Source organism: Halichoerus grypus, chromosome 8 (assembly GCF_964656455.1).
Source record: "Halichoerus grypus chromosome 8, mHalGry1.hap1.1, whole genome shotgun sequence".
NCBI lineage: Eukaryota > Metazoa > Chordata > Mammalia > Carnivora > Phocidae > Halichoerus > Halichoerus grypus.
This window is the reverse complement of record NC_135719.1, coordinates 40,327,745-40,354,851: the sequence shown is the minus strand read 5'-3', so window position 1 is coordinate 40,354,851 and position 27,107 is coordinate 40,327,745. Positions and strand designations below refer to the sequence as shown.

General features: G+C 41.5%; 1 protein-coding gene across 5 annotated transcripts in view; it reads right to left on the bottom strand.

The window, feature by feature from the left end:
* The window catches only part of SIN3A (SIN3 transcription regulator family member A), a 68,229-nt gene that overhangs the window by 18,327 nt on the left and 22,795 nt on the right, over positions 1–27,107 (bottom strand). For all 5 annotated transcript variants that reach the window (XM_078079064.1, XM_036081056.2, XM_078079066.1 and 2 more), the window contains exons 3-16: positions 25,353–25,529; positions 21,062–21,168; positions 20,063–20,345; positions 18,762–19,013; positions 17,921–18,073; positions 17,642–17,800; positions 15,816–15,905; positions 13,143–13,261; positions 12,365–12,575; positions 11,943–12,059; positions 9,350–9,588; positions 7,482–7,665; positions 5,914–6,487; positions 3,045–3,214 (exon numbers count right to left, since the gene is read on the bottom strand). In XM_078079064.1, coding sequence (XP_077935190.1) covers positions 3,045–3,214; positions 5,914–6,487; positions 7,482–7,665; positions 9,350–9,588; positions 11,943–12,059; positions 12,365–12,575; positions 13,143–13,261; positions 15,816–15,905; positions 17,642–17,800; positions 17,921–18,073; positions 18,762–19,013; positions 20,063–20,345; positions 21,062–21,168; positions 25,353–25,529 — 2,835 coding nt within the window. The remainder of the gene's footprint in view (positions 1–3,044; positions 3,215–5,913; positions 6,488–7,481; positions 7,666–9,349; positions 9,589–11,942; positions 12,060–12,364; positions 12,576–13,142; positions 13,262–15,815; positions 15,906–17,641; positions 17,801–17,920; positions 18,074–18,761; positions 19,014–20,062; positions 20,346–21,061; positions 21,169–25,352; positions 25,530–27,107) is intronic.

Below are 27,107 nucleotides of genomic sequence, written 5' to 3'. Positions count from 1 at the left end.
TATAATTAGTCCAGACAATGGGTTCTAACGTGGCCATTAAAATAATGCCTACAATAACCTGGTAACATAGGGAGAAGCTTAAGATACAGTGTTCAAGAAAGGGGGAAAAAAAGGCAGTGTAAAAAAAGTATATCTAAAGCATGGTCTCTATCACGTGGACACTTCTGGTTAAGACAGTCTTGATGAAACAGACCATGTCACTGACTCCCCATCCACACCCTCTTCTTGGATATCTGGTCCTTCCTAGAATCTTTGAAAAGGGCAGCCCTATAAAATCAGGGACAACTTGAGGCGCCTGGGTGGCTCAGTTGGTTAAGCGGCTGTCTTCAGCTCAGGTCATGATCCCAGGGTCCTGGGACCGAGCCCCACGTCGGGCTCCCTGCTCAGTGGGGAGCCTGCTTCTTCCTCTCCCTCTGCCTGCCTCTCTGCCTACTTGTGCTCTCTATCTCTCTGTCAAATACATAAATAAAATCTTAAAAAAAAAAAAAAATCAGGGACAACTGGACAGCTCACGCTCCCAAGCTAGGCTGCTCAGATTCTCTCTCCTGCTAATTTAAAATGACATAATGAATGTGTTTGGTAGACAGACGAGCATCTAGATGGAAAGGTCAAGCAATGCTGGGGCCAGAGGCACTGCCATGGCAAGCCAAAGTCCTAGGGGGCTAGAGAAGGCTTGAGTACGTGGCCAAATGTCCATCTGCAGAGAGGAGCATGAGAATGAAGCAGATTTCCAGAAAGAAGGCATGCAGGAGAGAGAAAAAACAAAACAAAACTTCCCAGTCCAATCCCTACATTGGCCATTTTCTGAGTTCTGTACTAGATATCTGTGAGATTGCCTATTGTGTTCTTAAGACAAATCCCTATTAAATTACATCTGATCCTTGAACAATGTGAGGGGTAGGGACAATAACCCTCCACAAAGCCGAAAGTCTGCATATAACTTTTGACTCCCCCAAAACCTAACTAGTCATAGTCTACTAGTGACCGATAAGCCTTACTGATAACATAAACAGTCAATGAACAAATATTTTGTATGTTGTATGTATTATATACCATATTTTTACAATAAACCTAGAAAATATTAAGAAAATCATAAGGAAGAGAAAATGCATTTACAGTGCTATGCTGTATTTATTGTAAAGAATCCATGTGTAAGTGGACCAGCACAGTTCAAAGCCCTGTTGTTCAAGCATCAACTGTACTCTGGAAAAGGTAAATGTATGGCTTGACCTTGAAATATATGTTCTACCTCCAGTCAGCAATGAACTCTGGGAGAACATCAAACAGGATGAGGAGAATGAGAGAAGATATGCCTCCAATTGAGGAGTAAGATGAGAAGCATGAACAGGTTTTAAAAACACTGGATTTGGGGGCGCCTGGGTGGCTCAGTCGGTTAAGCATCTGACTCTTGATTTTGGCTCAGGTTGTGATTGCACAGTTGAGGGACTGAGCCCCACGTTAGGCTCTGCGCTCTGTGCTCAGTGTGGAGTCTGCTTGAGATTCTCTCCCTCTGTCTCTCGTGTGTGTGTGTCTCAAATGAAATCTTAAAAAAAAACCCACTGTATTTGGGTTTCTGGACAAAACCTGTTTCTTAAAAAGATCAGACATTATGTATTACTGACTCAAAATCATAACCAGGTGCTTCTAATAAGTGGACAATTATATCTATTGTTTCAAAAACCAACCTCGGGTTTATACAAGTTAATTCTACTGGATATTTAAAGGTGCTGGGCTGGCAGTGTGTAAGACTTCTAGCTGTAGCAGCAGCACACTTAGAAGCAGAAGCAAATGATAACTGGAGTTTCTAGTTTACATATATTTAGATTTTACATATGTTTATGTTTGTACCCATATAATGATTTCAATTAGGAAGGCCTCTTAACTTCTTCGATTTCCAGGAAAAAACTGAATACCTGACAACCTTCATGAAGATGTCAATATTCAGTTATGTGAAGTGTTCTTCCTTGACTCTGAGGAGATCCTATAAAAGGGCGCAGAGCCATGCATCCTTCCGAAATCAAGGCAAACACCTGGGTACTTTGCAAAGAATTCCATATTTTACTCCAAGAAAACACTGAGCAACAAGCTTTTATTCCCCATAGTGGCAGTGAGGACTCTAGAATTTTCTTTGTCAAGTTTTCACTTTATTATTATTTTTTTAAAGGTTTTTATTTGAGAGAGAGAGAGAGAGAGAGCGTGAGAGAGAGAGAGAGAGAGCATGAGAAAGGGGAGGGTCAGAGGGAGAAGCAGACTCCCCTCGAGGAGCAGGAAGCCTGATGTGGGACTCGATCCCGGGACTCCAGGATCATGACCTGAGCTGAAGGCAGTCGCCTAACCAACTGAGCCACCCAGGGGCCCCAAGTTTTCACTTTAAAGAAAGTGACGCACCAACAAGACATTCTGATCCCTTCAGAAATTCAGAACTCAAGGCAAAAATGGAAACCTTTTTGCTATAAATTATCATTGCTGTAAAGAACATACTTACAAACTCCTGAGGTGCCACAGGAACAAATCACAAAACCAACTACAAATCTAAGTCAAGTGGAACCTCAGATAGGGAGGTAGGCATAGTATTATAGATGATGTTGTATGAAACCATTCCCACAAAAGGAACTTCAAATATTAAATGAGGACAATACACAGAATCACCAACACCTACAGAAGTGGAAGCGTTACCCACTGAAAGCCCCCCACTGGGCGATTAGATAAGAGCGGGGCCAGTACCAATGCTCGCTCTATAGGTAGGCAATGAGAAAGGGGCAAGACGTTGGGTCGGCAGTAGGCTCACTCAACTGTGAGGGCATACCGAGCAGAGCAAAGGGGTCCATTTAGCGGCTGAAGTACTCCCACTTTGTTAACATGAAAGATCCGACATCATGTTAACCTCCCCCCTTTCCTCTAGACAGCCATACGTCCATAAACATCGTTCTATGAGCAAACTGCCCTTTTTTCTCCAACAGAAATCTTGCCTTTTCTCTTTGCCTCATCCATCTTTAGGTAAGGACTTCTTCCCTCACCAAACCTAGCCTCCACTGTGCCCTCACCTGTCTGACAATGCTCTGGATTAGTTTGTCCATGGTGAAGGCAATGTAGGCGTGAATGGTGAACATCTCTCTTAGTGAATCTTCGTACTGCGACGAGTCTATGTTGCCATCCAGCAGGCTCCGCACCATATCCAGGAAAGCTGGGTAATAATCTTCTACATCAACATCCACTGTGGGAGAGATGGGAGAGGTGAGGCCTTACCTTGCTAAGAAAAGGTCAGGAGAGAGGGCAGGGCGAAACCCCACAGCTGGCCTAAAGAGCCTCTGATGAAAGAACCCTAGGTATTCAAACATACGCACTCAATCAGCCATAGCCAGAGGTGACATCTGACAGGTGGCTACAATGGCCAGTGCTATCAGGGGACAGTGACCCCGCAACTTTAACGGGGGCTCTAACACTCTGTCCATGCCAGAAAGACACTTCATTACACTAGAGCTGCCTGACAGGAGAGCAGAATATCCCAGGGAAGAAGTTTCTTCAAAAAGTTGTTGGCTCTCCTGCTGAGAGAGGAACCTGCCCTCCCAGCCTGCAGAGAGCATTCCTCACATGGGTCACTTGCTCATAAAGCTATTTCAATGAAGCATAAAGTGCAGATGAGAAAAGGCAGACAGCATCACACTCGAGCCCTGGGAAACCTCTCAGGAACAGAAAAATAGGAGTGCAAATTAAATCCCCTATGAATAATGAAGTAATCTGCATTTGTCAAAGTCCTTCTGTTTAAAAATGGATTCCCAACGTTGTACTTCACAAATTGCATTAAATGATCTGTACTTCCTGCACATGAATCACTTCAACCAGCAGCTAGAATCTTTTCAGTTGTTACAGAGACATTCATTTGGCAACTAGCAGAGTGCAAAAGGAAGCATGAAAGGACTCTGCCTTTAACTTACGTAAGACCTATTTACTGATATCCAGTGCTGGCAATCAAGACGGTGGCATGAGGGGGTCACTGGGGTATTGGTTATACTGTTTCTTTTCTTTTTTAAATTAACATATTTGTTTCAGGGGTACAAGTCTGTGATTCATCAGTCTTACACAATTCACAGCGCTCACCATAGCACATACCCTCCCCAATGTCCATCACCCAGCCACCTCATCCTTCCCACCCGCCTCCATTCCAGCAACCCTCAGATTGTTTCCTGAGATTAACAGTCTCTTATGGTTTGTCTCCCTCTCTGGTTTCGTCTTGTTTCATTTTTCCTTCCCTTCCCCTATGATCCTCTGCCTTGTTTCTCGAATTCCACATATCAGTGAGATCATATGATAATTGTCTTTCTTTGATTGACTTATTTCGCTTAGCATAATACCGACGTGGATGGAACTAGAGGTTATACTGTTCCTTGATCCAGGTGCTGGTTACACAGGTGTGTTCACTTCGTAAAAATTCACTGAGCTACACAATTTGGATTTGTATATTTTTCTATACGTATGTTGCACCTTGATAAAAAGTTCACTAAACTGAAAAAAAAAAAAAAAAAAAAAATTTACAAGAACTCTTTTGTCCCTGACTTCTGGTTACCCATTTGTAAAGTCTATCAAAGAGAAAACAGACTGAGGAGCAAAAGCTAAGTCCATCTCCGTTTATCTGAAGTGTGATGGGCTCATCAAAGACATGCAAAACAGAGAATACAGTTTAAAAGCAACTGGCTTAACTTTCACCACAGAATATCACCTTGTTCAGACCCACGGCACAGGCATGGGCTGTGCTACTGCTAGGCAGATGGTCTTACGCCAGAATAACGCTAGGAGCCCAAGTCAGACTTGTGCCCACGAGTTATGATCAGTGCGAGGCTTGGCGTTACTGCTCAAGACCCAACAACGTAAGCCTCAAACCAGGTTAAGTCAGTGATCAAGCCAGGATTAGACCATTTGCTCTCTCATTTCTACCCAAGCAGATGGAATCACCGCTCTGAGATCCAAAAGTTGTCTCTCTCAAGCTAGGATTATCGAGATAAAGGCTTTTAACATTAATATCCAGTGTCATTAGCTCTTCAACAGATAGAGAGTTAGGGTCACACATGGGCTTCTCACATCAGCAACAGTTTAGAAATTTTTTTTTAAAGATAATTCACTCCACAGATCGGCTATTTCTTCAAGGGCACAGAAGAAAGGCTCCACGAAAAAGTTTTTGGTTCACAGCTCAAAAACCTAACTTATGAACGGAATAGTTCTCTAGAAGCCGGTAACAGAGAATTACTTAAAGCACATGGTGGCTTCCTCAGCCCACATTTATTTTCGTTTTCCTGTGTTCTCTATCTTCATTTCTGTTCTGTCTGGTCTGCTGTCTCACACCATCTCTCGACTTCCAATCTCCTTTCCATAAACTATTTCTATTTATTAAGGAATGAACCATGAACCTCACTGGCTAAGAAGTCCTGCCCAAACATATCTGAGAAAATTCGCATCTGTCTTAGGCATGAACTAGGAATTTGTGTTCCGTCATGAAGCAGAATGGACTGTGACATTTTAGTCCCACCCTGTCCTTTAACACACTCTGCAATACCCCCGAGATCTGCCATTTGGGAAACTGATGGCAACTGATACCCACTACCCAGGTGTCCACAGCAGCAGCCACTGAATGTCCATGATCCTAGCACCGCACAGGGTGCTTTGCATACTTTCCCCAATCGTCCCAACAACCCCACAAAGAATTAAGGAGTACCTCCATTTCATAGGTACACAGGTTTGGGGAGCTGAGGTAAGGTCACACAACCAGTCAATTCCAGAGCTAGGATCTGAACCCTGGTCAGGCTCTAAGGCCTGCTTGCCTGTGCTCTATGCATAAAAGAAAGCAGTCTTGAGTCTAATTCGGCTCTGAGGCCCCCCAACCCCTCACATCGTCCAGACACCAACAGTCTAAGCACTCACTAGGTTCTTTGAGACGTAGCTGGATGGCAGGGCTGTCGCTCTTGTCTCGTTTTATGCCCAGCACTTCCCGTTCCCACTCTCTCTCTCGGTTTTCTTCTTCAATTTGCCGTTCAGCTTGGGAACAAATCCGCAGGAGCCGCAAGCAAAGAATCTGGTGCAGTCGCATAAAGATATACCAGTTGTTATTAACATAGAAGAGGTTGTATACTTCATCCATCCCTCTTAACTTCTGAGCTGCTGTGTTACTAAACAGTAACTTGGACTTAGGGGGACTGCCCCCAACACCATTGTGCTTCTTAGCTGCCCCTGTGGCTTCATCTACATCCATCTCTTCTTCTTCCTCTTCCTCCACATCTGAGAGATCACCTCTCTGAGCAAAGAGCAGATCTGGAATGAAATGATGCATGATTTGCTTGATTTTATACTTGTCCTCCTTCTGAATGCCGGTCTGCCTTTTCACGTGGTGGATAATCAAAGCAGCGGCATCTTCCAGGATCTGTTTGTCTTCGTAGGCAAGTGAGAGGTGTGGGCCAACAGGTACACCGGCATTGTCTTCTGTAGCCTGCTCTTGCCTCTAACAGGAGAGAGACGCAAAGTATTATGTGACATGTGTCCAGCAACAACAAAAAGACCTACGAGACCGCACCAGCAGTACATGCCATTATTAACCACAGTGGCAACTGTCTTCCAACCCACAACTTGCAGAAACAGAAATAGATAACGCAGGAGGTATGGTCTGACACCAACATACTGGTATCTTCTAGACTGTGAAGACCTACTGGGGACAATGGGACAAAACTGGGACCATCTTTCAAAATTCTGTATTAGTATTTATGGATATGGAGGATACCACATGAGGTCTAGGACTTGAGGTCTCCAATCTGAGCGGGGGGGGGGGCGGTGTGTGGAAGGTGACGGATCTAACAAAACTGGCAAAACAGGGATGCTTATTTAAGTTTATGTAAGAGCTCATTTTACCACTCTCACCCCTTCCGTCTATGTTTGACATTTTCATGATAAAATGCTTTTAAAAATTCAAGATCACATAACTTTTAGGAATTCTCAATCATACTGTATTTATGTCTCTATCCACTCCCCATGACTGTGAGCCCCAAGAAAACAGGATCAATTTCTTAATCATCACTGTATCCTGCCTTCCACTACTGTATACACTCCTGGTAAGTATGCTGAATAAACATGGATTAGAAAGTGTCTGGGGATTAATGATAAGTGTTTCAGTTGTGGGAAGTTGAGAGGGGCTACGTGAATGAAGACGAGGTACCGTTTTGAGGGAAACAGACGGAAAGACAAGTGGAAGAGGGAGGCAGCAGGCACAGACAAAGCCAGCATGGTAAACTGGGAAACCAGTAAAGCAGCTCAGGAATAAAGGTGAGGCTTAGATTTAAAATGGCAGAATCAGGAATGGAAGTCTGTGGCAGTTTTGAAGCAAGAATCAACATGTCTCAGAAGGTCTTGCTTTCATATACCAAAGATGATTTCCAAGAATCAAAGCAGTGCTGAACATAAAGCCTGGGGTCCTCTCACAAATATAAAAACCTCCAGCTCACCTCATCATAGATACTCTCAATCTCGTTGAGTAAGCTCTTTGACCTCAGGACCTTGGTGTCATTCTGTTTAAAGTTGATGCCCTGGTGGTCCAGAGACTTCAGGTAGTATTTCTCATTTTGCTCTCTCCACACCTTGTTAAAGCCTCTCTGAGCTTCTCGCCATTCTTCCTCTTTCATCTTCAACCTGGGGGGGGGGGGGGGGAAGGGGGAAGTAGAAACAACAAGACATGGGAATTCAGATGTGGGAATTTTAAGGGAGGGAGTTAAACTCCTTGGGTTTGAATCCTGGCTCTGCCATATGAGACGGTTTCCTTATCGGGAAAATAGGGATAACAGCACCTACTCTCTAAGGGTTTTTTATTTTATTTTTTAAAAGATAGATAGATAGATAAATAGATAGATAGAAATATTTGAATGTTTAATAGCCTAGTTCCACATCCAGTAATAATAAGATAGATCAATCTATCTACCTATCTATCTATCTATCTATCTGAGAGAGAGTGAGTGAGAGACAAAGCACCAGCAGGGAGACGGGGAGGGGCAGAAGCAGACTCTCCACTGAGCAGGGAGCACAACATGGGGCTCGAACCCAGGACCCATGTCCTGGGATCATGACCTGAGCCGAAGGCAGACGCTTAACCAACTGAGCCACCCAGGCGCCCCTCTCTCAGGGTTTAGAAGTGAGAAATATGTCAGACTTACTTTATTTCACATGTCAAAAGATACAATAGGTCAAAATTATTGGCAACTTGGGATACTGTTATTCAAATTGTTATATTGTTATTCAATCCAGGCTTGAACTCTTGTTACATGAGGAAATTACTCATCCAGGACTTATTTTGGGGAGGTAATTTGTCCCAAAGTCAGAAATCTTACCTAGAATAGTTATTTCTCAACAGCATTCCACAGAATACCCTTGAAAAGGGGGTTCACTTCCTTGACCAGCTAAAAAAAGCACATCTCTTTGCTGCAGGACTTCTAAGAACATTCACTATACTAATGTAAATGCAGAAGTCTGAGAGCAGAGAACTCGCACAGTAATGCTCCTTTGCACACACAGTTTGGGAATTTCTGATGGCACAACCGATCAAGGAGAGTAAAATCAAGCACTAGAACTGAAGAGTATCCTACATCTCAAAGCCAAAAGTTAAATGCTGCCAGCATGGCAAGAAGAGGGACAGCCTGTGCCAGCTCTTGAGCGAATGACTAGGGAGGAACAAGAAAAGCCGGGCATCCGTGAGCTGTGCAGCAGACAAGAGTTCCTTCACACCACCGCTGCAGGGGATACTGAGAGAGGACCCAGCTGTTAGCTGGGATTCACAGCAAAGTGCCATGGACTTGAAGGAGCCTGGGGCTCAGCTGTAGCTCTGGCCTCCTTGATGCCTGGTCTTGGGTGGGTACAACAGCCCCTCTACACCTCAGGCTGAAGGCTTGTCAGGAGGAAAAAGTAAGACGTTCTTGGTAAAAATGGCAAGCTAGCCTTTTTAAATAAACATCAATTTTACAAAGACAAAAAAGAGTGTTTTCCTTATTAAAAAACAAAGATGTTAACAATGGTTAGTATTGAGTGGCAGGAATGTGGGTGGTTGTGTTCTACTTTGTTCTCTTCTATATTTTAAAATATTCCCTTAAACACACAGAGCATTCCACTATGGACTTTCAAGGTCTGTTCTCTACTGCTGATTACATAGAACCCCATCAAGAAGCTCCATTATCCCATGCTGCACCTAATTTCCAACAACCAGTGTTGGGGCAAAATGGAGGTCTCGTGGGATAGTAACCAGGTTGAAAATGAGGGACTTAGTTAATGGGACACTGAATCTGTCATGAAGCACACTAAAGCACGAAGGGCACATTCAGTCAGTTACCTTTTAAGGACAATTGGGACAGCAATGGAAGGGTTCTTCCTCAGACCATCAATGATGTCAGCTGCTTTATCAGCATATATCCTCTGGAGTGCTTTTCGATGAATAACTTCCGACGTGCCCCCAAGGGTGTTGTCCAAGCGAAATTTGGCTTGTTCCTCAGCAGACAAGCGAGAAAGCTTCTTCTGTATTGCTTCCAGAACCCGGATCGTTGCCAGATTGGTCTCTAAAACTACATCAAGCTAATTCAAAAGACAAAGTGTGCTCAGAACCCAAACCAGAATAGAAGAGCGGTCAAAAGTATGAAGTAGGGAGCCAAATTCCTTGGATTTGAATCCTAGCTCTGCCACAGTAGCCATACAAAATTCTATTTCCTTATCAATAAAATAGGGATAACATCACCTACTCTCAATAGGCTGTTTTCTAGATTAGACAATATAATCCAAATAAAGGGTTTAGTGCAAGGCCCGGCACATAACATCCAATAAAAGATAGGTAAGTGGTAGTTGTTACTTCTAACAACACCAGTGTGCTTTGCTTAGAACTACTGACCCCAGACCACAGGGACCTCACAGGAGGCAACCTTATTGACACTTTCCCCTGAACTTCCCTGGATTGCTAAAACCTGTTACAAATGATAAAATGAAACAAAACAAAATGAAACAAAACACACAACAATCCCCAAAAGATGATAAATGATGATAAATCAGTCTTATGTGTAAGGTTTTTCAGGGTAACTTGAAATATTTAAATGTTTAATAGCCTTGTTCTACATCCAGTAATAATAAGAGCAGTGACTATCATTCCTTAAGGACTTCAATGTCGTGTCTGTGAGTAATCACACTTGCCCTCCTTTAAATTCTCACAGAACTCCTGGCACTTTCTTTTTGGCAAGGGCCTACCCAGATCTGGTTAAGGATATAACTAGCAACCTTTGAGTAACTCTTGTCCTAGGCTTCACACAAAATTCTCCATATGAGAAACAGAAAACGAAGTAAACAAGAAGTCTCAGGGTCCCGTGACCAAATGTCTATGGAAGTGTTCCCAGTGTGGCACAGTCGGTTGAGCTTTCAACTCATGGTTTCGGCTCGGGTCAGGATCTCAGGGTCCTGAGACTGAGCCCCTCGGGGGGGGGGGGCTCAGTGCTCAGCGTGGAGTCTGCTTGAGATTCCCCCCCCCACCGGCTCTCTCTGCCCCTCCCCTGCTCCGGCACATGTGTGTGCACGTGTACTCTCTCAAGCAAATAAATCTTAAAAAAAAAAAAAAGTGTCCTAAAGTAATTCTGATGAGCAGGATCCCCCACTAAACATCAATGCACATGTAGCATGATCAAGAAATAAATCTGTTTTTTCAATCCACTGAAATTTGGGGGTTGTCCACACTGCAGGATCACTAACCTATCCTGAGGTATAAAGGAATGCTCCTTCAAACTAGCCCATCCCACTCAATCCTAAGCACATGCACACACATCTTCATCCTCATGCCTGTAATCACAGATGGGAAATGCGGATGTTGCCTTTTATAGGCATACCAATTGAGAATAGGAACATCCTGTCAGAAAAAGATGCCAATCTCTGCTTTCTAACTCATCTAACCTTACTAAACGTAGGTAACAAGGAAATGCTTTCTTCAGCCTGATAAAACTTTCCATGGAAGTTAGCATCTGTCATGACTTCGTTTTGTGCAAATGGTTGAAACTCCTCATGAACACTGGGGCCAGTCACCTGCCAGTGACTGCCACAACATGTGGCTCTTCATTCAAGACATGCCAGAAACAGCTGAATCAAGTGTGAAGGGGGAATGGCTGGCAGAGCTAAATCAGCATGGATTTAAAAAAGAGCAAGATCTCTCCCACCTATATGAATAAGCAGGGCCAGTCACTTTTATACAATAAATACATTAAATAGGATACACATCATTCTACCTCTTCAGACGCATTGAACATTCCCTTTTTGTTGATGATATCAGTGAGCTAGATGTTTTAACACACTGGGGATTCTGAGCCCACTATCAGTGCTCCTACTCCTGGTACAGAGGCTCTCCCAGCTCACTTATTTACTCCAGCTCTTCCCTTCCCAACTACTTTAAAATAAAGCCCTAATTTCGCTTTCTTTCACAAGGAGCCAAATAAATAACAGATATAGGAGAGAAGAATTCCAGTTCTCACAGGAGAGCTGGTTTGCTAACCATGTCAAGATACCTGCTAAGAATGACAATACACACTTTAAATAATTAAACCTCTTTAAGAGAGCCCAGTCAGCCTTAAGATATAAGATACATGTTTTGTATACCCTGTAAAACACAATAAACTTTAAAATGTTGTTAAAAATTCAAGGGATTATTATTCAGCCATCAATGGATAACTTCAAAAGGGTTAAGGTGGCCTAGATAGGTCACACTTGCCCTAAAATATTACTAATATATTTGATGAACTCGTAAAGCATTATAAGTAGGACAATAAGCATTTACTAGTGAAGAACATGAGACTTTGGCTCTTTGGTCTTAAAAAGCCAAGCCTCACAGACAGATATTTAAGATATCTTAGCATTTAGTGCCTCCCATTTCCACAACCTCCAAATGATAAAGGAGCTTGTACCTCAAAGCGTTCATCTTCACAACGATAGATGTGTTCCTCATACTGGGTTTTCTTGGAACTAACAAAGGTGGAGTCCTCAGACCAGGAAGGGAAGGAAACCCAAGTATCATTTAAAACCTTTGGGTAAAAGAAGAGAAACTGAAGCTAAAGTGTAACAAAGCTTTCTGGTAATTAAGCATTCTCAGTAAAAAGACAGACATAACTCTAGGGGATGGGAGAAATGACTAACATTACAGCTTTCACCTTTAGCAAGTTTGCAAAGATGGGAAAGGTTCTGGATGGTAGTATGAAACATTTCCTTCTGAGAAAAGACAAAGAAGGGACTTGACTTCCTCATTCACATAAATTCTCAATCCCTGGTGTCACTCCCTTCTGGAGAAAGGAGAAGATTGAGGGCTGATCCTTTCTAGGGAAGGCCTTACCTCTTTACAGAGAGGAGTCCGTCCTGTACACTTGGGCTGCTGGTAACTCTTTGGTAGGGCTCGATAGCTGGAGCCCAACCGTTTACAAGAGGCATAATCTATCTCCATGGCAATGCCCTCTGTGGCTCGTTCCTTTGGAAAGGTTTCCAGATGTACAGACTCCTTATAGCCCAGAAAGTTTTTAAACCAATTAAACAATTCAGGGAATTTCCTAAAGAATCAAACCAAAAACTGGTGAGCAATTAGAAGCACGATGCAGTTATCCTGAGGTATGGCTACTACTATTTGGTGTTGGGTCAGAACTCTGCTACCAGGGACAAATTCCAATGACAATTATTATTTCCTGCCTAAGAAGTCCTGCTTCTGAGCATCTGGCTTCCCCTTTTCTTGTAGAGCGCTCCAAGACCAGTTAGGGTACTGATGGAAGAGTTGCACCGAAACTAAGCAATAACCAGCTGTTCTTCTAATCAAGAAGACCGCTTTAATGCTCAGATCATTCTTAGGTTGTCAAATACAGTCAAGATTCTAGAACCCCAGAAGAAATTGGTCTCTATAAACATCCAACACTGCTCAGCGCATTGGGAAACCACTAATCTTGGCCGATGCCCTCTCTGCCTATTTTTCCATCTGCAGAGTTAAACTAGAAGAATTCCCGGAGGACTCCTGTGACACTGACATTTTATGAGTCAACTGACTCACCATGATCAAATCATGTTTGCCCATCACATACCCTCACCTCCATAGCACCCGTCAAGGCTGAGCCCTTCACTCCACTTACCCCAGGAAAGGAGAGACTAGCTGTACAAGCTCAGCCCGAGAGATCACCTCCTGGTTAAAGATAACAAGACAGCGCAGGAAATTCTCATAGGCCTCTGCACTCCGCAGAGCCTTTCGGACCTTATGGAGACAACCAGAAGAGAAACAGTTAGATGGGAAATCAAGAGATCCCAGATTGCTTTTAAAAGATTGGGAAATTTAAATAGTTATTTGATGATACTAAAGGAGCTGATATTAGTTTTTTAGATGTGATAATGATTATGTTTGAGAAAAGTGTCACTTTAAAAGGAAACTTACTAAATACTTATGGATGAAATAACATACTATCTAGGATTTGTCTCCAAGTAAGCCGGGGTGGGTGAGAGTACATATGAAACAAGTACACTGGCTAGTAGGAGGGAACTGTAGAGGCTGGATGATGGGTACATGAGGAGTCATTCCACTCGGCTCCTTCATTTCACATGTTTAAAATGCTCCACGATAAAAAAATATATAAATGAGATCCTAGAGTATTACATTTACGTTCTTATATGCTTGATTTTCCAACCATATCAGAGTTACCCTAGTTTTTGTTGCTTCTCCTAACAGATGGTTACAGCAATAATCTTTGTCAACACTGTTTTTAAACTCTGGTAATCTTGAATAATTTTTTAAATAAGACACTTCTGTCCTCTGAACTGATCCTTTTCCTTCCTCCACTTATAATACTGAGCACTTTAACATCCAAAAACCTAAAAATGTTCAATGGCATACACAAGGTAAAACTAGCCTGACTAGATGACCAATGTGGAGTTTCAATTTCAAAAGTAAATATTTAGGGGCGCCTGGATGGCTCAGTCGTTAAGCGTCTGCCTTCAGCTCAGGTCATGATCCCAGGGTCCTGTGATCGAGTCCCACATCAGGCTCCTTGCTCAGCAGGGAGCCTGCTTCTCCCTCGGCCTCTGCCTGCAGCTCTCCCTGCTTGTGCTCACTCTCTCTCCCTGACGAATAAATAAATAAAATCTAAAAAAAAACAACAAAAAACTGTAAAAAAAAAAAAAGTTTAAAAAGTAAAAAAAAATGAAAGTAAATATTTAGTATCGTGGTCCTTTAGTGAGGACTGTAGACAGATCCTCACCAAACCAAGCAGTTTAGCAACAACCCCTTCTCCAGGCTCCTGTATACTTTTATAACTATCAGTCAGTAGACATTACATGGAATATGCCTTTTCACAAAGCCAAAGATGAAAGAGAACTGTCCTTTTTGTACTATACATAATACTGACTGACTTTTAATTTTTTTATCAGCCTTTAAACATGCACAAAAGTAGACTAAATAGTCTACTGAACCCCATGTATTTGCCCAGCCTCAATGATCAATATATAGTAAATTCTATTTCATCTATAACCATTTCCTCCACCACTGAATTTTAAAGCAAATTTCAGACATTTCATCTCTACAGCTGACCTTTGAACAAAATAGGTTTGAACTGTGTCCCACTTACACGTGGATTTTGATACATACAGCGCTGTAAATGTATTTTTCTTATGATTTTAATAACATTTTCTTTTCTCTAGCTTATTATACAGTATACTGTATAAATAACATACAAAATATGTGTTACTCAACTGTTACATATTATCGGTAAAGCTTCTGGTCAACAGTAAGTTTTTGGGGAGTCACAAGTTATACTCAGATTTTCAACCCGCATTGTTCAAGGGTCAACTATGTATCAGTACATGTCTCTAAGAAATAAGTACTCCAAAGACAAACAAAAAAATACCATCACTCTTTAAAAAATTAACTTATTCACACCCCACCCCTCCACTCTTTCATTGTCATTTGTTGGTTGTGAGCTGGGCTTCCACATTTCCCTTAAAAACACTAAATGCCCAGGAAGCCCTCAGGAATGGTTCAAATCAGAGCCAAAGACTCAACTGTTAGGCAGGATAGCTCACACAGGCGCAGCAGGCTAGAGAGAGATCAGGAGGCACCAATCATGGAGATGCTAAAACACCTGCCCTTTTGCAAAAAAACCCAAAGCTGCAAGACAGGGTAAATCTGCACCAGATCATTCCAGGCTGGTTCCTGTCAGTGAGAAGTTACCAATTACCCTGACAGTTACCAATTACCCTGATGAAAGCAGCCTGGTAGTCATCAAGTTGACTCCAAGGAGGATGTCAGACATAGGAGGAGAGTTAAACCAATACACCACACAACACTGTTTACACCAGTAATCGCAACGCTGGCTACTTACCAGGATCACCTAGAGAACTTTGAAAACACACAGTTGTATCAGAAATCTCACAAACCCTGTATGCGATACCACGTATAAGTACCACAAGCAGTGAGAAGATCACAAGTCATCTGAAGTCCTCAACAACTGGTACAGACCTGGATATACAGTGGGTAGCTCCAAACATCTTTCAAGAGTAACATCACGCATTTTTTAAAAGCGGTCTTCCACCATGGGAAATGCTGTAAACTACTTCACAAAACCAAAACAGACAATGCTATATTTCCCTACCTGTGCTAATGGTTCCGGTAGCCTGAAAGGACCTACAACTTAGAAACTATGTTAACAGGCAGAAAGTCCTATCAGCTTCAAGTCTCTTTAACAAAATCTTCTTGGGGATAGGGTGATTTTCTTTTGGCATTAATAGCCTATATTAAATCTAATTCAATCATTACTCACCTTATCAAAAAATAATGATTCCGTTCCTACACCATGCTTGCTGGCATCTGCCATGGAAGAATCCTTTAAGCTGAGCAGTTTAGGTTTCTTCTGCAAAAAAGGAAAAATACAAACACATAAGAGCCAAGTAGTGTTCTTGGAGTTTTATTTTCATCTGTGTTCAATGGGTCCATCACTGACCACTGCTGTCAATAATTTGCAACAAATGAGAGAATTCAAATCACTCACTCACTTTACCCCCTAAAAGATTTCCACCCATCTTCTCCATCTCACCCTGAGGTTCACAGATCATTCTATTTCCCAAATATTCTCTCTACAAATGGTCACCTCATTACTGTGATAACAGAACATCCTTACTTTTTCCATTAGCCAAAAGTAACTATTTGGAACCTAGTGCCACTATCTCATCTTCTTAGAGGTGGAGGCAAAGAGTTGGAGCACACTGGCAGAAGTGGATAGAAATCAATCTTTAACCTGTAACTATAATTCAATTTAAAAATTCATGAAAAAAGGCACAGTTTATTTTCCTAAGAGAAGGAATGACTCTCTCTAGTCAGCAAGATCTACTTGGACCAATTTAAGATTACGTTTTCAAAGGGAATGAGTAGGCCATGACATAACTGTCAAGCAAGAATTCACTTTTAAAAAGCCATCTCTCAACTACCTGCAAAGAAATGCACAAACTTTGGGAGAAGCAGCCCATTTACCTTGACCACCTCAGAGTGCACTCTCTCAAGAGCCAAAGCCTCTGCTGCTCAGGCTGCCTAAGGAGAAAAGTAGGTAGGGAATTCTAATCCCCCTTTCTAGTGTTTCCACCTGAGGGTAATCAAGTGTGGGCGGGGACCAATGCAAGAGTGGAATTTAACTGCCAACCTCATTCTTGCTACCCATATAACACTCTTTACTGAAGTGACGAAATATAAACTATTTCTACGTTCAATCTGCTTTCAAAAGGAAAAGCCATTACAAACACTAAAAAAATAGTCTGATTTCAAAAGTGTGAGCAACACCTAACATGTCAGTCTTTGTAGTCCTCTGCTTGTTCACCAGTCACCTCCTACTGTTAGAAATTCCACTAACTTTTATTATTCATTCATTAGATTCTGCAGACACGTCCATCTCTTCCACATTACATACTGCTTTAGAATTCACTGAAGCAACATTCAGTACATACACCTAGCTCTGTCCCTAACACAGCTGCACCACATCAAAGTGGAAGAGCACAAGCTTAGCTTTCCGCAGGCAGACCACCAATGTTTACTGTAACGAGACGCATCATGTGATACGTCACTAACAGAAATTTAAGATCCCCTGCTGCTACAGCCCAAAGGTCCTGCCTTGGAGATTAAAATGATACACATAAGATCTTGCAACCCAACAAAGAAACCTGGGCAGGATGGGCCTTTAGACCAAAGAGGTCTCACAAAGTATACATACTTTACTCACAGGAGGACTTTAAAGACCACTTGACTTATTTCTGAAACAATTAGCTTAATAATCTTCCTTCTTATTATCACAAGGCAGGTTGAAGGCACCAAGTCAGAGGAAGGGAAAAATCAGTAAGTCTCAGAAACCTTTAGCATCAAACAAAAAAATACATGATGGCTAATAGCAAAGAAGAGAGAAAATAGAAAACAATAAAAACTCAAAAATTTCAGTAATTTGTGTAATCAGTGATATTCTAACATTCTTTTGCAAAGCCAGATAAGAAGCTTTGCATTGAGTTTCTGTGACATACCCCAATTCACTCTGAGTATCTATGATCCAACTTTCAACACGCTTGGATAAGAACCCGTGAACCACCTGCAGCCGCTGCCCACTCTCACCTTTACCGGAGGGGTGGTTCCCGATCCTGAGTGCCGACGGATCTGGCAGCCATTCTGGTTGGGCCTCTGTGGCTTGTTGTTCAGCTGCGGCTTCTTCACAGTGCCTCCATGGTCATTTCTCACGGAATCAACCTTCTCAGCTGTTGTTTTGCTTAAAAGCTAAGTAAGACACATGAAAGAAATTATATCATTTAAAAAAAGTCAGCTTCTGTTTTCAGCTTCCTAACTTATTTAAGATAATAATTCTAAATAGTGTAGTTCTTTCTAAGTAAAACTTACCACAGAGCTGTTGGCATCTGGTAGGAACTGTCCAAACTCTGACAACAGATCTTCCTGATTTTTAAAAAGACGAGCCACCTGGGCATAGACCTCCTGCTCAGTCAATGCTGGAGTGTAGTTTCCTCCAGCTTCCTTGGCATTTCGTTGCTCTTTCTGACAGGAAATTGCAAATGGGAAGGTATCATATTAGAGGGCCACTGTTTTGAATGACTCCCTTTTGCACACTTTCTGGGATGTTATCTACTCGGGCTGTACCTAAGAAGAAAAGTCTCTGTTCTTAGCGCTTGTTTTAACTGCAAGCTTTTAAGGTGAGAAATGAGTGGAAGATGGTGGCTGACAATTTTTTTAAAACTAGGACACGGGTGCCTGGCTGACTCAGTTGGAAGAGCATGCAACTCTTGATCTTGGGGTCATGAGTTCGAGCCCCACGTTGGGTACAGAGGTTAAATAAATAACCTTTAAAAAATAAAAGAATAAATAAAAGTAGGACAGTATATGTGAATGCCCAGGGGACCATTACCAACCAATAAAACACAAGACATTAGAGAAATGTCTCCTCCTTCAACTGTAGATGAACTACACTACACAAACCATCCTCTAAACCCCCCAGATAATAAGCATCTGCTTCACAGGGCAGTAACTTAAAAATCCTGTCTAATTGTTATAAAGCAATTAAAGTCAGGCAAATCAAACTAGCTTTATAAACACACATCACAGTTTTTAACCTGTTGACTTCCAGTAACAATTAGAGAACATAATAATGGTTATTCAAGTTCTTCTCCGACCAGATGCCCTCAGCGTGTGACCTGGTTAAGACAGACTGAAAGGGCAACTCTCTTACCTGATACGTGTGCAAAATCTCCAGGAACGCTTTGTAGATGTCTGGTTGGCCCTGGAACCTGTTCTTGATTTTATTAACATAGTTGATGGCATGATTAAACTCCACAGGCTGATTGTTCTGCAAGGATGGGGCCGTTCCCAACGAGATTGTCACTGGTGTATGAGGCTGAACAGGTGGAGAGCGCGGGGATGCATACGGTGGGAGAGGGGGAGTCTGCTGACTGGCTGGAGTATGTGCTTGTAGTTGGGAAGGCTAAAAAGAAAAAAGTCATTATTCTCTTCAAGAACACAGATGGTCTGACATAGGAAAAAAGGTCAAACTAAAGAGAAACAAGATGTCTGATCAACAAACATCCTTAATTCACTCTGGCAAGGCTATTTTAGCCCAACTCAAATCATACTGGGCAGGGGTAGGGGGTGCAAAGGGCTCACACATTCTAATACAGATATTTTAGTCTCAAATTTTCTAAACACAACCTAAAAAGTGGCTGCATCTCCAATTACAGGGAAGAATTTTTCTAATGCAATTTTTAAGCTCATTCAACAGGTGCAAACAGAAGAGGGGGAAAAAAAACAACCAACCCTCACTCTCCATAGATCTTTAATGTCAAAAGACACTTGTTGCAGAAATCCACATAAAAATCTTCTAAACTACCTCTGTCCAATAGAACTGAGGTGATGGCAATGTTCTTTCACACTGCACGGTCCTATAGAATACATCCACTAAGCCACCCGGGGCTACTGAGCACTTGAAATGTAGCCATTACAACTGAAAAACTGAATTTATTTTAATTAGTTTAAATTTAAACACAGCCATATGTGGCTAGTGGCTACAGTATCAGTGCGTTCTAGAATAAGAACATTCCACCACCATCATCACCACCATCAGTAGGGTCTTCTGCTTGGCTTGATATGAACTAATCTGGTAAATGGGAATGACTTTTATAAAATGATGGCCCTGTGGGCAGTAACATAATCTGATCATCAGAAGACCATTTCCGCCTATGCTGTCAAAGTACTAGTACACAAGTAAAGTGGCCATCTGTTGGGGTGCTCATGGGTTCACTAGGCAGGAGGTGGAGACAAAACAAGTCCTTATAGGTTACTGATGTGTTGATTCAAACAGATAAATAAATATGTGGAAGGTAAATGTACACCATCTTATAGGGATGTGACTATGGCATCTTCTCTGATGAAATCACTACAACTGATGTCTCTAAGTCTTATATAAAGGGGAAATGTCAAAGGAGGGTGCTCTCTAGGGATGCATTTTACATGATGCAAAGTATTCCAAGTGCTCACCTTGCTGACTTTGGCAGGTGGGGGCTGAGGAGCTGGCTGGGCAGGAGCTGGGGCTGACTGGGCTGAAGGCTGGGAAGGATGTTGGGGTGGTGGCTGAGGCTGGGGCTGGATGCCATGGGTGGGGATCTGATGAACCTGGCCAGGAGTTGTCACGTTCACCATGTCATTGGTTTGCACCTCAATCTTGTAGCCAGGGGGCAAGAAGGTATTGAAGCCCATAATCAGGTCAGGGTGGCCTTTGAACAGCTGGGACACACGACTAATCACTCCTGGAGTGTCAATGCTGATTAAAACAAAAAACAAAACACACACACACACACACACACACACACACACACACAAACACAAAAATTAAAGTGGCAAGCTTGACAACATCCTATTAAGAAAAAAATACACATTCCACTAGGTTCTCTGAACAGGAAAACAAGTAAAAATCAACCTGCATTATTACAAAATCAACAAAACATAAAGAACTCTGACATTGCAAAGCAATTTTAGCCCCATATTCAAAGAGGTTTGGTCACAATTTTGAACAGAATCTACATTCATGATAACAGTCCTAACAAGCAGATACTCAAGAGTTAATCTAAAGCAGCAATTCCCATGCAAGATCCACCCTCTGACACACCAGTATAAATCATTATGTGTCTACGTTTTTCACGAATTATTCTAACAGTGAACCATGCCAGAATATTAGTGTATCTTAAATCAACTCAAAGAGCCGGTAGCCTCATCATTACCAGTCTACTTCCCTGATTGAGGTGAAGTACTAAGAAAAATTTTAGTTAAGAAAAATTAACCAATAGGGAGAATACAAAGGTCTAGGACCCGTAACTGTCATCAATAAAGCAATACATAAAATAAAAGCAAGACCCTAAAAATTAAACCCCCCAAAAGACGGCACCCTTTATCTTTCAGCGCATGAGAATGAGCCATATCCTCCCTCCAAAATCAACATTTCAAGCACAAAGCTTGAATACAACCACATAGATCTTTTACCTCTGAGATTTAAATTCCTTCATGATGTCAAGGAAATCATTGTAGACCTGAGGCTGACTACCAAATTGCAGCTTCACCTGGTCAAGATAGGACAGCGCATCTTCCACCTGAGGTAGGGATAAATCTCAAGGTTATAAAAAGAAAGTAAGCCAAGAATTATTAAAAAACAAATGATTTATACCTAAATAAAATTAACATACTAAATGAAATAAAAAATATAGTAAATATACATGAGAGTATTAAAAAATTAGTATGGATGCCAATAATAAGACTCAAGCTTAAAATAAAAATCAATTCATAAAATTTGTAGCCTTGCCTTGGAAAATTTTGGGGAGAATCATTAGTGAAAAAATCATCATATTAATATATTATTCACTTATTCATTCATTTATTCATTTCACAAATATCTACTAAGCTACAACACACTACACCAGGCCCAACATGAGGTACTAAGGAGTCAATGACAAACAAGCCACAGCCCCTGCTCTACAGAAGTTCATTCACATCTAGTTGGGAATTCTAATACAGTGGGGTAAATGGGGGATCACCGAATGCCCAGAGAGCACATGGGAAGGGCACTTCTGCACTAAAAAAACCCCATGGGCACATAAAGGAGGGCTTCCCCAAGAAGTGACGTCTAAATCTAAACTGAGTCCTAAGGATGAGTACAAGTTAGCACAAACGAAGACAGACCTACAAAGAAAGTCAGAGGAAGCATCATGAGCAAAATCCCAGACAGGACACCATCTGGTACACTGGGAAAACTGAAAACAGTTTAGTTTGGCTGAAGGATCTGTGGTGAAAAGGAGGAACGTGGTAGGAAGAATGACAAGAGACAGGAGAGCAAGCAGGATCTAAATCCCAAAAGGCCTTGTAAATCTTATTAAGAAGCAGTTTAGGGGTGGGGTGCATAGGTGGTTCAGTCGGTTAAGCATCTGACTCCGGCTCAGGTCATGATCTCAAGGTCCTGGGATCGAGCCTCTAGTCTGGCTCAACACTCAGCGGGGAGTCTGCTTGTCCCCCTGCCCCTCCCCTCACTCATGCTCCCACTCTCTCTCAAAAAAATAAAATCTTTAAAAACAAAACAAAGACCAAAAAAAAGAAAAAACAGTTTAGGGGTGCCTAGGTGGCTCAGTAGGTTAAGCGTCCAACTCTTGGTCTTGGCTCAAGTCATGATCTCAGGGTGGTGAGATCAAGCCCTGCATTGGGCCCTGGGCTGGGAGAGGAGCCTTCTTAAGATTCTCTCTCTCCCTCTCCCTTTGCCCCTCCCCCTTCATATTCAGAACTTTCCATACTGAAATGTTTCATTAATGACCAAGCTGATGGAACATAAAACTCACTAAGTTTGCAGAAGAAACAAAGACTTTGGAAGATATTTAAGAATAGCATTCACAGGGCGCCTGGGTGGCTTAGTCATTAAGCGCCTGCCTTCAGCTCAGGTCATGATCCCAGGGTCCTGGGATCGAGCCCCACATTGGGCTCTCTGCTCAGTGGGAAGCCTGCTTCTCCCTCCCCCAACCCCCCTGCTTGTGTTCCCTCTCTCTCTCTCTCTGTCAAAATAAATAAATAAAATCTTAAAAAAAAAAAAGAATAGCATTCACAACCACATGACAAAGGAGGAATTGTCAAAAATAAACACAAAATTGTGAATAAAAAAGTAAGCATGCTATGGTATAATAATAATTACTACAGAGAGAAAAAGTGCAGATGCCTGAATCAAAGAAATTATGTGATGTGTTTATGTCTAGAGAAAAAAAGGTACTGGTCACAGTGAACTACTATTTAAATTAGTTATAAACCAACACTATGCTTAAAAAATACCCAGAATGACAACCACATTATAAATGAAATATCTGGGGGCCTGGGTGGCTTAGTCCGACTCTTGATTTCGTCTCAGGCCATGATCTCAGGATTGTGAGATCGAGCCCCATGTCGGACTCCGTGCTGGGCTAGGAGCCTGCTTAAAATTTTCTCTCTCCCTCTGCCCCTCCACCCCAATAAACAAACAAATATACTATCTGTATGTAAACACAGTGAGGAAATTCTCTCATTATCTAAAGTATAGTTCAACTCTTTATAAAAGAGTATATGCGGCTCTAGGAACCACAACTTAGAAGAAAACAACTTGGAGCTGGTCCTTCTGAAGCTACAGTCCTAGGGAAGCACTTGGGGAGGCCCTGAGTCTGCTGATGTATTTTCTTGGCTCACTTCAACAGGCATTTATTATTGAGGTCCCTAACCTCTTAAAGTTCACAATCTTGTAGGGGAAACAAACACAAACAACTGTAAAGAGAACTTGCTAAAGATGTGCCAAATATCTATGCTGCTAGCATTCAACAAGTAGCTAAATCACATCAAACATGCCTGAAATTATTCAAATCTTTCTTGTCATCAATCTGCCAAAGACAAAAAAGAAAGTATAGACAATGCTGATGCTTGAAATAACCTAAGTATTTTCACTGAACACTCCTCATTATAGAATATAAATGGTTTATTGAAGTTGATTCAAATGCTTGTAAAGCATTTTAAGACTGATCCAAAAATGGCAGGCAATGTGGGAATACATTGAATGAAGCTACAATGGAGGCACAAAAAAGCATTTTACCCCTCCTCATCAGAATGGGAATTCAACACGTTATTGTATCCAGGAATCATATACAAGGGTGAGAAGAGAAGGAACAGACAACTGACTCCGCCCATGACTCACTCTATAACCCCAACTCCAGAACCCTTTCTTGCTTCCTTGACAGTTTCTGTAAAACAAAGCACATCTGTACACTTATACCCAAGTGAGGGAGACGAGTAAAATAGTGCTGTGCTTTGATAGGACTGGCTGAAAAAGACTATAGAAATATACATTTTTGTTAGTTTAACAGCAAGTTTAGAAGCTCTTTGGCATCATTAAGGTATTAACTAATTGCTGAATACCGTATTAATATGGAATTAAATCATACCAGACCAACTTTAAAAAATATTTTCAGGACTTTGTGAAATGCTAAGTTCATGGCAATAATACAGTTTGGTACACAGCCATCACTCTACAAGCAGACAGGCAAAATGTTTTAAGAAAAACATCAATATAGCTTACACAAATCTTCCCAAAGATAGAGCCCAGAGTGAAGTTTCAGGCCCAAATAATTTGTATTCTCTTTAAAGACTATGCCTAAGTATAGTCAACTCTTTTTTTTTTTTTTTTTTAAGTATAGTCAACTCTTAATTACTTAATATAGACAAAATAAATTTTACAAAATCCCTCTATATAGTTTAGTTTTGGTATGCTTTATATTTATGTAGCACTTAGTTTCCTTAGGCCAAAATTAAACAAGTCCCTGAGAACTCAAACCAATGTGGGCAGGGATCAGGGAGAATTACATTAAGTATCAAGGAAAAGAGAGGGCCGAAATGTTTGCTACACATGGAAGTGTCCTTCAAGGGTATGCTCTTCATTCCTACCTGGAAACTATTTAATTAGGCTGATAGGACCAAATGAAGACCCAACATCCCATTTCTTTATAGTTCTTTAATTTGTATTTCTTGCAACTTGATTTGAAATTTTATATAAAGGTAAAATTAGAAAAACTGAAATCTGGAACACTTACTCCAACAATCACTTATTTTGAAAAGTAACATTCCAGTAAGCAGAGAGAGGGTTAGCTGGGAACACAAGCCTCACTTCTCCACAGATGCCTCATGAATTTCAAAAGCACTGAAAACCTACAGCACATACTCAGCAGAACAGATGAAAACACTGACACTTCATTCACAATTATAGTCTTCCCCAATCTTTATAAAGGTTCCCAAAAAAGGAGCATGTGTTTTACTAAGGATGGACTGGAAGATGCCAGCCCATTCAGCTATTTATAAGCAGGGATAAAAAGATTAAATCGTAAGGTAATACTGGACCCAGTAACTGTACAGGACCATAGCCAACCATGTGCACACTCAATAAAACCTTCTGCCGTACTAAGAACTAAGAGTTCAAAAGGAGGTATCCAAAAACATGGACCTTGTTTATTGTGTACGAAAACAGTCCCTCTATCCTGACACGTCTGAGTAGCATGCATTTCATACATTCCAAAAACATTTCTTGAATGTAATTCTCTGGATCAGGCACTGAGGGTAAAATGGGAAATCTAAGTAGGTTTCAAAACAAAAACAAAGTAAAACTCCTTGTGATTCAACCCCTAGTCTGGCATGTTAAAAGTTATAATGCCACTACTAATAGACCGAAGCCAATGCTTCCTGCTGAGAGACAGAACTTCTTAATGGAAGAAGAGGAGCTGAATATCACCTTAAGCCTCTGAAATTGCTGCTGTCCCTGCACTGGTGTGACTGGCGGGGCGGGATGAGCGTGACTCTGGACCCCCTGGCCTCCATGGGGCTGCACAGCGGCCGGGTGATGGTGGCCACTGTGAACCGCTGTGATGCTGGGCCCGTGACCGCCAGAGCTCGGGGGCACTGCTGAAACCTGGGGCGACAAAAGGCAGACAAGAAACGTCAAGGCTTCTACATTCTTCCCCAGATGCATCTAGAAGACATGCATGCGTACCTTTGCACACACACACAGAATTACAGCTCTTCCTTGACTTACGATGGGGTTACGTCCCGATAAATCCATGTTAGGCTAAAAATATCCTAAGTCGAAAATGCATTTCATACAGCTACCCTATCGAACATCACAGCTCAGCCTAGCCTACCTTAAATGTGCTTAGAACACTTACAGTAGCCACAGTTGGGCAAAATCATCTCACACAAAGCCCATTTTATAAGACAGTGTTGAATATCTCAGGTAATATGTTGACTACTATACTAAGAGAGAAAAACTGGAATGGCCTGAGGTTATCGGTTGTTTACCCTCGTGATCGCGTGGCTGACCAGGAGCGGAGGCTGCCACTGCCCAGCATCAGACGAGGGTACAGTACTTCATAGTGCTAGCCTGAGAAAAGACCCAGAGTCAAAATTCCAAGTATGGGTTCTACTATAAATCACTTCCACATTATCATAAAGTTGAAAAATTGGAGGGGCGTCTGCCTTCGGCTCAGGTCATGATCCCAGGGTCCTGGGATCGAGCCCCACATCGGGCTCCCTGCTCAGCGGGAAGCCTGCTTCTCCCTCTCCCACTCCCCCCTGCTTGTGTTCCCTCTCTCGCTGTCTCTCTCTCTGTCAAATAAATAAATAAAATCTTAAAAAGAAAAGAAAAGAAAAATTGGAAGTCAAACTATCCTAAGTCGGGGACCATCAGTAATTAGAAACCCAAATTTCCCACAAAAGGGAACTGGTGAAATGAAATCACCCATATTACAACAGAATTCTCTGCCACTATTAAAAAATTATATGGCTCAATACTTCTCAAACTATCTATGGCAAAGGACCCGTTTTGTTTGTTTTTTTTCTTCAATTCCAATCCATCATGGGCCACTACTTTTATAAAATACGGTAAAAATGAATTACTAGAGAAGTGAAATGAAAAAGAGGTAAGCCCATAATTTCCATTCCCACATTTTACAGATATATTACAAAATTACTATGTCCAAATCGCTGTAAGTTCCTAAATACTCTCAATTTCTATACACATGTCATTACAGACTAATAAGAAAGTATGCACATCAGCCATCTGTGGACCACACTTTGAATAGCACTGATATAGATACATATATTTTCACATTATAAAATGTTCATAATCTCTGAGTTGAATGTATTCATGTGCTGCATATGGTTTTAAACTTTTATTTTTTTTAGAAAACAGTATCTATAAATCAATAAAAAGATTTTAAACCTTAGGTGACAAATATATAGCAAAATGTTAGCATTTTATCTTGTGGTGATGGAATTAGATAAGACTTTTATTTTGCTTTATTTTGCTTATCCTTATTTTCTACTTCTATCCCTATTTATTTTGCCTATCCTTATTTGCTAAACAAAACTTTCTTCCAAATTGTTAGCGGTTTGGCCTCAAACGTAATTATTTTCTATTCTTTCTCTCATCCTCTTATAAGCTTAGAGTGAAATAATGCACAAGCTCCTTTCCTTCCATTTCTATTGCGAA